This window comes from Curcuma longa, chromosome 3 (genome assembly GCF_044706935.1).
Source record: "Curcuma longa cultivar G26 ecotype Majalengka, Jawa Barat chromosome 3, ITB_CL_G26_1.1, whole genome shotgun sequence".
NCBI lineage: Eukaryota > Viridiplantae > Streptophyta > Magnoliopsida > Zingiberales > Zingiberaceae > Curcuma > Curcuma longa.
The window spans coordinates 5751372-5762523 of record NC_133863.1 but is presented as its reverse complement, the minus strand read 5'-3'; the positions used below and the strand labels follow the sequence as shown (position 1 = coordinate 5762523).

The 11152-nt window shown below is 38.0% G+C and overlaps 1 protein-coding gene and 1 pseudogene across 1 annotated transcript; one reads left to right on the top strand and one right to left on the bottom strand.

Moving 5' to 3' along the window:
• Positions 1 to 1371: 1371 nt before the first annotated feature.
• Positions 1372 to 3405, bottom strand: LOC141825518 (uncharacterized; annotated as a pseudogene).
• A 2516-nt stretch (positions 3406 to 5921) lies between these two features.
• On the top strand, positions 5922 to 11030 carry LOC141825222 (CASP-like protein 4B2). Its single transcript, XM_074712607.1, has 3 exons — positions 5922 to 6324; positions 6445 to 6580; positions 10617 to 11030. The coding sequence occupies exons 1-3, from the start codon at positions 6032 to 6034 to the stop codon at positions 10803 to 10805; spliced, it is 618 nt and encodes a 205-aa protein (XP_074568708.1). The 5' UTR covers positions 5922 to 6031; the 3' UTR covers positions 10806 to 11030.
• The last annotated feature ends 122 nt before the right edge of the window (positions 11031 to 11152 follow it).

The window sequence follows — 11152 nt, the reverse complement described above, 5'->3', positions numbered from 1 at the left end:
TTTATTTCTTCCCTCACTTTTTTTTTCCGTTTCTTAGTTTCCAGTTTAAAGAAGAAAGTTGTAAAAGAGGCATTAGCTATTCCCAATAGTGTTACTACTATTAACTATAGTTTTTTTTTTTAAAATTAGCACAATGTATACAAATCTTAGAACCGATTAATCCTAAGAGTGACCATTCCGATCCCATAGAAATTTCTCACCGACCATCAGAGTAAATCGAGAAGCATTTATGGAGACCCATCCAGACAGCTAGTGTTCTCAGGCTCGCTTCTCATTGGAGGAAAAATCTCCTGCAGTGCACCGCAATTGAGACTCGAATTTGAGATGTCTGATTATCTGCTAGAGGGCCTAACCGTTGTATTGTAGCCCCGACGGGCACCAAGCTCTCTTTATTTCTTATAATTTGGTACACTAAAATTTTCATGTCATATTATAATTTATAGGAAGAATCTAGCAGAAATCACTACTTAATTGATATCTTTGCTAATTGTTTTCTTTTCTTCTTTAGGTGAGCCTTTTCATGTGATATTCTCAGAGTTGGCAGAAAACATAACTCTACATTAATTAGCAAAGCTTATCAAAAGTCCCAGAGGCTTGACATTCTAAAGCTTAAGAATGAGAACACTGACCCATAGAATGTAACATAAATCAGTTGAAATACATTTATCAAACATTAGTAGAAATACAGTAGCATAAGATATGAATCACCATTTCTCACTGAAATCGGTTCCTAATATTCAAGTTCTTTCTCTCCTTCCTAGTATAAAGAATTAAAATACAACTTGCAAGGTATGATGCTGACAAAATATTACAGAATTGAAAAAACTAAGACAAAATCATATTTATCTAAAACTAGCAGGTGTTGATCTTCCTATATCCTACTTAGGCCTATGAATGTTCATTGATAGAGTTCACAGAGAAACTGAATTTGAAAAAAGAAAATGCTACTATGAGAGCAGATCTCCTACTAGGTATCTGTAACTTCATTCCAGTTATCATACAAAGTGAGGATGACATTCATTCAAAAGACACCAGTAAGCTTAGGTTTCCTAGAGAAAAAGGTATCTTCCAGTCAAAATTTTACAGGATCATAATCCAGAGAAAACAAACAGAAGCTTAATGTAGCAGTGAGATAATGAAATTAATGATAGGGATACATATTGTAATGGAAAAGAACTTAATATAGCAATATTTTACAGGAGTATACAATGAAAAATTAGTAATTTAGCTCAGTGAATGCATATTGCAAAATGCACAACCTTTTGAACAAGTTATATCTCATAAAAAGGAAACAATCATCTCGACTAATGAGGTGGATAAATAAACAAATAGTTATGTACTTGAGCCATGTTGACAAAGATGCCGTAATACTGACAAAGAATTAAATGACCACGCAAAAGAATTAGCTTCCTCATTTGTGAAAAACATATAGGTAACTGTGATTGTTCACATTTCTTATTTTGTATTCTATCAAATGTAAATGGAACTCCTTTACCAGTAAAGTGAGAAATTGAACATGAATTTAACAAGTTATGATGGGCTGTGTACCACACAAATTCCATGAGACAATCAGTTCTCGATTACCACCATTGGTGAACAAGGACTCCGCTATTCCTTAGTGAAGTGAACAGCTTCAAGCATTCCCCGTATGTGTTTTTGTACTTTGGACTCCTTTGTCCAGGGCAGCACTTCTGCCATCTATTGTAGTGGCACTCAAGAAAGAGCTCATCAATCAGGCAGATACTCCCAGTCTCAAACAGCCTCGGTATCAGATCAAACTCAGTCCCCTCAACATCCATCTTCATCACAACATAGTCCCTTTCGCTTACTGTCCTCTTCAGCCATGCAGCAAAATCAAACCCTTGAATTGCACTCACTGAACCAGTAGAAACATGACTACTAGAGCCCGCGATAGGCCTGATACGACCCATTCCTCGTCCTTTCTCGACATCATGGTTACTTGGATCATTATTAATCTCAAAGGTTAAAGTTTCATTGCGTATCCATGCTGCAAAGGGTAGCAAGGTCACACCTTTCTTAGTGGCGTACTCTTTGTGAAATGCTTTATCAGCTTCAATTGCATAAATCATGAAAGTGTGATTCTGCTTGGGGTATTGTTTCCTGAACCAGCTTCCAATGCTTGAGCCATAGCTCCGAGAACCTACATCGACATAAATATACCTTTGCTTGAAGCTTATATCAGCAATTGATGGCAAATACTTCACATTATGAATGTTCCGCTTGAGGGTGATCCATGGCTTCAGTGGCTCATCCTGAATTAGAGGCTCTGCTGACTGAAGAATCTGGAGCTTGCTCTCATGGATTGGGCATTGGATATGAGAATTACTCTTTGAGCTAATAATGTTTGCAGCTTCTTGCTTACGGAAAACTACCTCCTGGAGAGACATTGGAGAATCTGAATAGTTGATCTCCCTTGCTCGAACCTTTATGAAGCCAGGGAAAAGTTGTGCAAGGGACTGCAGACTATAGGCATCTGCAGCAGAGGCAGTTAGCACCGCAAGGAACCCATGGGGCCTCAGCGTCCTTTCGATCTCTGCCGCAATATCCGCCGGTCGTTTACTGTGATCCAGGCTTTGCCCCACCAAAATAAAGTCAAAGGTGTCGTTTTTGAATGGTAGTCGAAGAGGATCGCCTCCAGCAACCACCAACGGCGGCGCGCTCTTCCTAGCGACGCCTACCGCGTCAGAAACTCCGATCTCCTTGAGCGCGAGCACTTCATATCCAGAAGGGCTACCGACGCACAAACTCTTAAAGGCAGGGGAGAGGAAGCCTTCAACCATAAGGTCCTGGAGCATGGCAGAATAGAACTCGACGACCTTCCGCCACTCTCGGCTGGTCCAGAGGACCGAGGTAGTGGACGACCCGAGACCGACATGGGCAGAAACGACGGAAACCGAGGCCGCAGACCCTCTGGCGTTTTCCCGCGACGGCGAGCGGCTCTGCCTGCGATGACAAGAGGCAGTAATCGCTTGCGGTGCAGGATCCCCCATAGACAGTGATGACGTACACAAACCGTAGGAGAAAAACAGAAACGATGAAGAGGAGCGCACGTAGAAGGAGGTTGCGCACCGAGCTCGGCTTTAACGCCGGCTCCATAGCCGGAAAAAATCAAACAAATCAAAGAATCCCTATTTATGCGCACCTTTATCAACAAAAGAAGAACTGTAACGTAAACCCTAACCTAAAAGAAATCAACGACGGCAGAGGGCGGCTAGCGGGAGCAGAAGCGGGCGGAAGTGTGGTTTGCTCCCACGAGAGGGCGATCGGACGGCAAATTCCAGAAACAGAAAGGTGCAAAGGTGGAAAATTGGCATTCCATGGCTCTCCTTCGCTACTTTCTTGCCATATCTATGCGGCGATCATCTCCATGGCTTCCTTCGTCTCCTCTCTCTCTCTCTCTCTCTCTCTCTCTCTCTCCTTCGCCGCGATTTTATCCGGAACCGGCGATTCCTTCACTCCACGCGTGGAATTTTCAAACGCCCCTGCCTAACTTCACTGAATTTCTCAACTCGGCCCTGGGTAAGGGTCCTTATATAATAAAATTTATTACGAGGATCAAATTATAAAAGACCATCGAATGAGAAATCCCAACCGTTCATCTGACAGGTAACGAATCTCGATGCGCGTGCCACCTCATATCGGAATTACTGTAATTACGGGTAAGGAAAGCTGATCCAAAGGTGGTGGCAGTTTCGTGATTATTGTAAAGACTAAGGGCATTTGAGAGCGTGAAAGTAGGGTCTCAACTGGCCCGCGAGGCAGCTTCTAAAATTCTCTACGGTGTTACACACACCGAGGCGGCCGACACGGGCCCCGCCGGGTGGGCTGTCAGAAAACGTGTGTGTCCCTTGTTGAGGGGCCGGTAAGATTGGAAGTAGCTTAGATCCGTGTTCTCCGCCGCTTTCGTTTCTCAATTCGTGACTGAAATCGCGAGCCCAGAAGGCAACTACGCGACGATGGACGTCGCAGATCTTGTCGTGTCTGTTGTCGCGAATAAAGTCATGATTAACCTGGTACCATGCTGGGAATCAGTGGTTGAGTCACGCGAATTCAGTAATCATGCCTATGCTCTTTCACTTACCCGTTTAACCCACCCACTTCATGATTGGGCACCTAACTAATTATAGCTATCGCACGAAGTTTTCCAAGGGAAAATGGACATCTCAACAATCATTTTGTACATGTAAGCAAATATATATCGGGATAATGATATTATTGTGACAGGCACTTACTATACGTTATAGTCAAATAATTTATATTCAAATAATATTAATTTTATATTTACCGGAGCCTATTGATCCCCTCGATTTATTTTATAATTAAAAAATATATATTATTTAAATTTTTATCCTCAATTGATAAAAAATAATACATGATTACTGGACTGTTATAGTAGATTATTATTATTATTATTATTATTATTATTATTATTATTATTATTATTATAATGGCTTTTTACTTCTACATTTAAATAATTTAAAGATATTTTAGATTGTTTTAATTAGACTTATTTGATAATTTTTATAAAAAATAGACATTCATTTAGATGGACATCTTTTAACGGCTCGAAATACCGTTAATATAGATTTAATTTATATATATATATATATATATTAAATGATATTATAGAAATTAGTAATTAGTTGCTACATATTATAACAACTACTTATTAATTTTTATACGATTGATTGTGATTAAATATTATTTATTGAAAATATAGTAGATGTCGTGGAATCCCCTTCGTATGTTTTATTAATTAAAATATTATTTTAATTATGTTATCACTCTCCAATAAACAAAATTAACACAAGATAATGATCCTATAATTGTAGAAGCTAACAATTAGTTGATATACACTATAACAATTACTTATTAGTTTCTATGGGGTTGATTAAATAATATTCATATGAAAGGTAATGGGTGTTATAAAGTTTCATTCATTTATTTTACTTATTAAAATATTATTTTAATTAGGTTATTACTCTCAAATAAGTAAAATTAATATAAGATAATGACACTATTATAATAGCTATCAATTACATATTGTAACAACTATCTGCTAATTTCTATATGATCAATTGTAATAAGAAGATATTAATTTAAAATGTAATGAGTGTTAGTCCTCTTAAATTATTTTATTCATTGAAATATTATTTTAACTATGCTATCACTCTCAAAGTATCTTGTTGTAGAAGCTAACAACCGATTAACTACACATTTTAGCAATTGATTGCTAGCTATTATACGGTGTAATCATGATAATATTCATTTAAAATATGGTAGGTGTCATGAAATTTATTTTATTTATTTTACTCATTGAAATATTATTTTAACAATATTATCATTCTTAAATAAGCAAAATCAATTTTTGATAAACACACTTTACATAAATTAGCAACCATAGCAACTGATTGTTTACTTTTATACTGTCGAATCATAATTAAATAATATTCATTTCAAAATACACTATAAACAATAATAAAATAACATATAGGAAATTGAACTCATGGAAATTTGTAACAAGAATACATGTCTTTAAATATCATAAATAAAAAACTTGTGAACAAAAAACAAAATCAGGAGGAAAAATTAAACCTTAAACTAAAAAAGAAAGGAAGAATGAGAATAAATTTTTAAATTGAAGCTCCACGAGGTTGAAACTAAACTCAAATTATTAAACTCGGTTTAGAAATATAAAAATGTTAAATCAGATCTATATTAAAAATATTTCAAACACTTAAATGGGCGTTCATCTTACTTTTTTTTATAGAAAATATTAAACTCACATTTTGACATTTGATTTTTGCCCTTCATTTCACGAGTGGTCAACGTTGAGGCAGTTTTAGTTTTACTCTTTTTTACTGGCTGCCGGTCTTGCAAATGCTGTTGCTACCCAAAACCCTCTTCCTGTTTCGTCCCGCCATCTGTCGCCGGGCCACATCTCTGCTTGCTTTTCTTTGCCTTTCCTCTTGCGAAGCATCAATCGATCCCTGAGTCGGGGAGCACTGCGATGACGGCGACCGACACCAGCGAGCTGGGCCCCCGCGGCGCGGCCAACGAGACGCCGCCGCCAGATTCCGGAAGCCCTTTTCCTACTTTCCCTACTCCTCCCCCTCTCTCGGCAACGCCGCCGGCAGCTCCGCGGCGCCCGGTGCGGAGGACGTCCAGGATGGAGGATTTGCTCGACAAGGGCGTGCGGCTGCTCCGTGCCTTCGCAGGTCTCTTCTCGCTCGTCGCCCTTATCGTCCTCGCCTCCAATAAGCACGGCGACTGGGAGGATTTCTCTCGGTACCAGGAATACCGGTAATTTCTTGTTCGATTTTGATGCGGCTGCAAGTGAAGATTTTTTCTTGTTTTTTGTATACCACTTGTGTGTATGTGAGATAACAAAATTTGGTGAGGCCACTCTGTGTTTCTGGTAAGGTACTTGCTGGCCGTCTCCGTGCTCGCGTTCGCCTACTCGATGGCTCAGATTATCAGACAGAGGATCCAGTCAAGGGGTGGGTTGGATTTGGTGCCTATGCAATATTCATGGATCGTGGATTTTTCTGGAGACCAGGTAGGGATTCTTCACTCGACCTTACTGTTTATCATTCTGGTTAACAATTAGGGGATCACCGAATTTAGGGATTTGGGGGTTTAAATGATTTGATTGTTATGAAGAAATTATACTTCTGTTGGAAACCTTCTATTCGTTTATTGCTCATAAATTATGCAAGAATACCAATTCAATATATCATTTAATATAAGCGTTTGCTGCTGTGTGATCCTGAAAGATACTGATACTGAAATCTGTGAACTTCTCAAACATAAGTAAATTGAACAGAATAAGGGTTTGCAATGCAGACAACTGTTTACACTAAAGGAAAGGATCTGATTTTGGAGAATTTCCTTCCTTGATCAGTCAGGATTTGTTTTCATGGAAGCAAAGATAGAAGCTACCCAATATTTGCTTAGTAAAGAGATTTTCAATTTCAGAAGATTTTTTTTGAGATAATTGGAATTACAAAGCAAGTATTGGACTCAGCTTGACAAAAGAAAAACTACCTAGATATATTCTAAGTTCTAGTCAAGTTATCAAAATATGTGCCTTCTGAAAAATTGATTGGTTCATGCACTATCCTAACTCAACCAAGTTACTTGTTATCTGCCTTTACTCAACAGAGAATAAATGGAGTTAACTGTGAACCAACCATTATTATTAGTTTCCAGATTAGGACATCTTCTCCAGTGCCACCAGAGAGTGGGTTCATCAAGATCATATGAGCTAATCAAGTGGCACTAATTGGCAAGGGATTGGTATGTGGTCCGTCCTGATGGTAGTGGAGGTGTTGAGACAGCGGGCATAAAGGTCAGGGAGAAGCAATGATAAACTTCAGTTGTGCAACCACTTGCGAGGCCAAAAAAGGATGGATTATTTTCACTAGGTGCTAATGACACAAAGTGGCTACTCCTTTTGAGCATAACTATGTCTGATATGTCACTATCACAAAGAGTTTGGCACTGCCTAGGTTTTGTTGAACATTTTGGGCAAGATGTTCACAACATGTTGCAACATAGAAGAATCTGCTCCATTTTGCAACCTGCCACCACAAACGTGAGAGAACTGCCAAGTTATAGGATTGTTAATCTATGATTCCCGGGCTTCCCTCTTCTTTTGGTCTCACCACGTATTACCAGGTAACTTGGCAGATTTGTTGACTTACTTCTGGAATACCATAAGCTTGTATTTTGAAAGCTGTACTATTCTCGGATGGCTAAGAGTACATTATTGAACAAGGTCACTCTTCCTGATGGGGATAATAATAGTACCTCTTAGCAGGCCAGGCATTCTTGTATCCTGAACCTTGTAGATGAGTGGAAAAAAGTCACTTGTGACAAGGCACTTTGTTGAATGGTAAAGCCAAAAATATGTAGCTATGTACCTTCTACAATGCAACTGATATGGTTGACTTCTTGATGGATTCGCACCCCAAAGGTGGTTCTTGTAATTGATTTTCAAGTCAGTGGAGTGTTCATAAAGCCAAAGAACTGTCTTTAAGTGGTTGGATCTGATCATGATCATCTTGGCTGCATGCTGTCCACATATTGGACAGCTTGGATGTCACTTCCAATAATGTGCTTACTAACTGCTTGAATTAGATCACTATCTCAAATTCCTGTAGAATGTGAAAAGGTGTACGCCATTAAGAGAAACATATGGGGAGACTTGGTCACCCTACCTAAGGGCTCATTTGTTATGGAACTGATTTGGGCATCTATTGTCAAGAACAGATGACTTCCCTTTGTGCGTTGGACTAGTGGACTAGGATGGCTATTCATCACCAAGTCAAGTGCTTGTAGCATGAAGTAATCATCTCCAACTTACCGAGTCTGAGTCAAGGATGGCTAATCACCAAGCGTGCTTGTAGCATGAAGTAATCATCTCCAACTTACTGAACCCACAAGAACCCACAATGACTGTATGTTTACTAGAGGTAGAATGCCTATTATGCATTTATTAAAGCATCATAATTTCATGAAGCCTGTTGGAATGGAGAGATGAGGGTTGTAATGACTGGCTTGAATTTTTCACTTATGAATAATTTTTATAATTAAAATAATCAGTGAGATGAGTCTAAAAGTCCCCAACCATGTCTGCACCTTCCTCCTAGAGATCAAGCATAGAGTTGGATACTGGCTAGAACACATAATCTCGAGCAAAATTAAAAATCATCAAAACTAAGCTGCAAATGACTTTCAAATTTATCCTAGAATTTCTAGTAAAATTTGTATGAGAACTCATTTGAGTTGCAAGCCAAACATAACTCTTGGGAGAGGTATGTGAGATAAACTCAAGGATGACCAAGTTATCTTGATACTGATGCTGTTTCCTATGACCATTATGTTGGTGAAGTGGGTAGGAAAAACTTCTGCAATGTCATTGTCATTTGTAAAGGTTAGTGAACCTTCATTATGCTCTGGAATCCAGTTTCTGTATTGGTTGCACGATACAATTCCACAGAAATAGTTTTAAGTTTTTGACTCCTAGTCTGACTCATTGGTCATTTCACGTTTGCCTGTTGCTTCAATAAATTTCTTTGATGAGGATCTTGACGAGTTGTTCAAGGATTGGGTTTTGCTCAATCTTCATCTAGAGAAGGGATTGCAACTTCATTAGTTCAAGCACATGTACATTTTTATAGGATGGTCTACCTGTTTCTCCCTTTGTCCGATGATTTGTTGATCATTTCACCATTCATAAAGTTAGAAACATCTTTCCCTTTATGTATCCATTCATATATAGCGGGGGTAGGATGGTGTTGACAAGACATCATATATGAAGGCCTCGAGCGCGAGATTGTGTTTTTAAAAGGAAGCAGCAGATGCACATCTCCTGATTATCAAAGAGGATTCCAACAGCAACCACAACCTTAGTTTGCAGAATCAGTTTGTATTGAAATTGATCTGTCCTCAAAACCCTGTTTTGGATTGGCTAGGTAGAATCAGTAGGAAGAAAATAATATTCGTAAACTGTAAAAGAAAAGGGAAACAAACTCCCTTTCTTAAATATGAACCTATTTATTAAACTTCGTTTTTCTGTTAATATATTCAAAGTATTGCGCATCACTTTAAAATTCAAGAACAATTCTGAAGATTTATTGTTCCAGTGTTGTTTGTCATTTAGTGGTTTATAACCTTTTGGCTTCAAAAAATAGCTTTGACATTCTTAAAATAGGTCTTATAACATGAGTGCATTATGAGATTATTGATCAAATATCTGAGGTTATGTATGATCATTTAAGATCAAGATTAAACAAAAATGTGCATGCCACTCCATTTCGATGCTGAGGCCATTTATCTTCTACATATAATGAAACAGACTACTCAATTGCTCCAAAATTTTCCAGTAAATAAAGTTAATGGAACTCACAACTCAGCTAAGCAATATTGTTAATTTAAATCCCGTCATCATCCACTTAACCTCTCTTTTTTTTCATTTTTTTCACATAGTATATACAGTATCAAAGCCAACCTAAGTCCTATTCTTGATACTGCATTTAAGTATTCTGCTAGCCTAAAAATGATGGCTAATACCAGTTAACATATTTTGCCAATGGAGATAAGAATAACGTGACTAAGAAGTTGAATGTGGCAAGACATTTTTATTTGTATATACCTTTGCATTTAATTGTCAATTGTCACGGGATAGTTATTATCTCAAGCTAGAAATAGAACAATGATAAATATTTGTAACACTGGACTTGTTCTTCCACATGCTTTCCTGTGATGCAACTGCCTCTCCCCTAATATCGTTTTGGCAAGAAATAGAACAATGATAAATATTTGTAACACTGAACTCGTTTCTTCCACATGCTTTCCTGTGATGCAACTGCCTCCCCTAATATCATTTTGGCAATCCCCTAGCTCCTTAAATCTTCTGCATGATGATTATGCTATAAAGGGCATGTTATTGCAAGTAAACAAGATCAAATTTGTGCATCAGGTATACTTATCAATGGCTAGAACTCTTATTTGACGAGCTGTGATTATCATGAACTTGAACAATTACTTAGTGTTGCTTGATATTTGAGATTGCTTGCCAAACTTCACAGGTGATGGCATACCTGCTTATCTCGGCATCCTCTGCAGCCATTCCAATCACAAATCACATGCGAGAAACAGTGACAAATATCTTCACAGATGCATCAGCAGCTTCTATCAGCATGGCGTTCTTAGCTTTCATAGCCCTTGCAGTATCATCTCTCATCTCCGGCTACAGAGTCTCAAAGAACTACATATGAACATAGTATTCTTGTACACAAGTTTCTGCACGATCTTATCTAAACATTTTCTTTTCTTTCTTCAGTAAAGCTTTGTACTGACCCCTGCACGAGTGTTTTTTATTTCAAATTTCTGTATTGTCTCATTGTTTGAACTGACCTTCAATCTGTACATTGTTCTTGGAATTTTCTATGCCTCACATCTGCTCATCCAGTTTACTAAAACTGTGACCTTGGTTGCAGCACGGTCACTTTGAAGTTACAGAACTGAAACTCCATGGTTATACTGCTTATGTATATTAACTCCAGTTTATGGTAATTTAATCATGAGGTTAAGAGATAATCACAGATTAGTTTCTTTTTCCTTA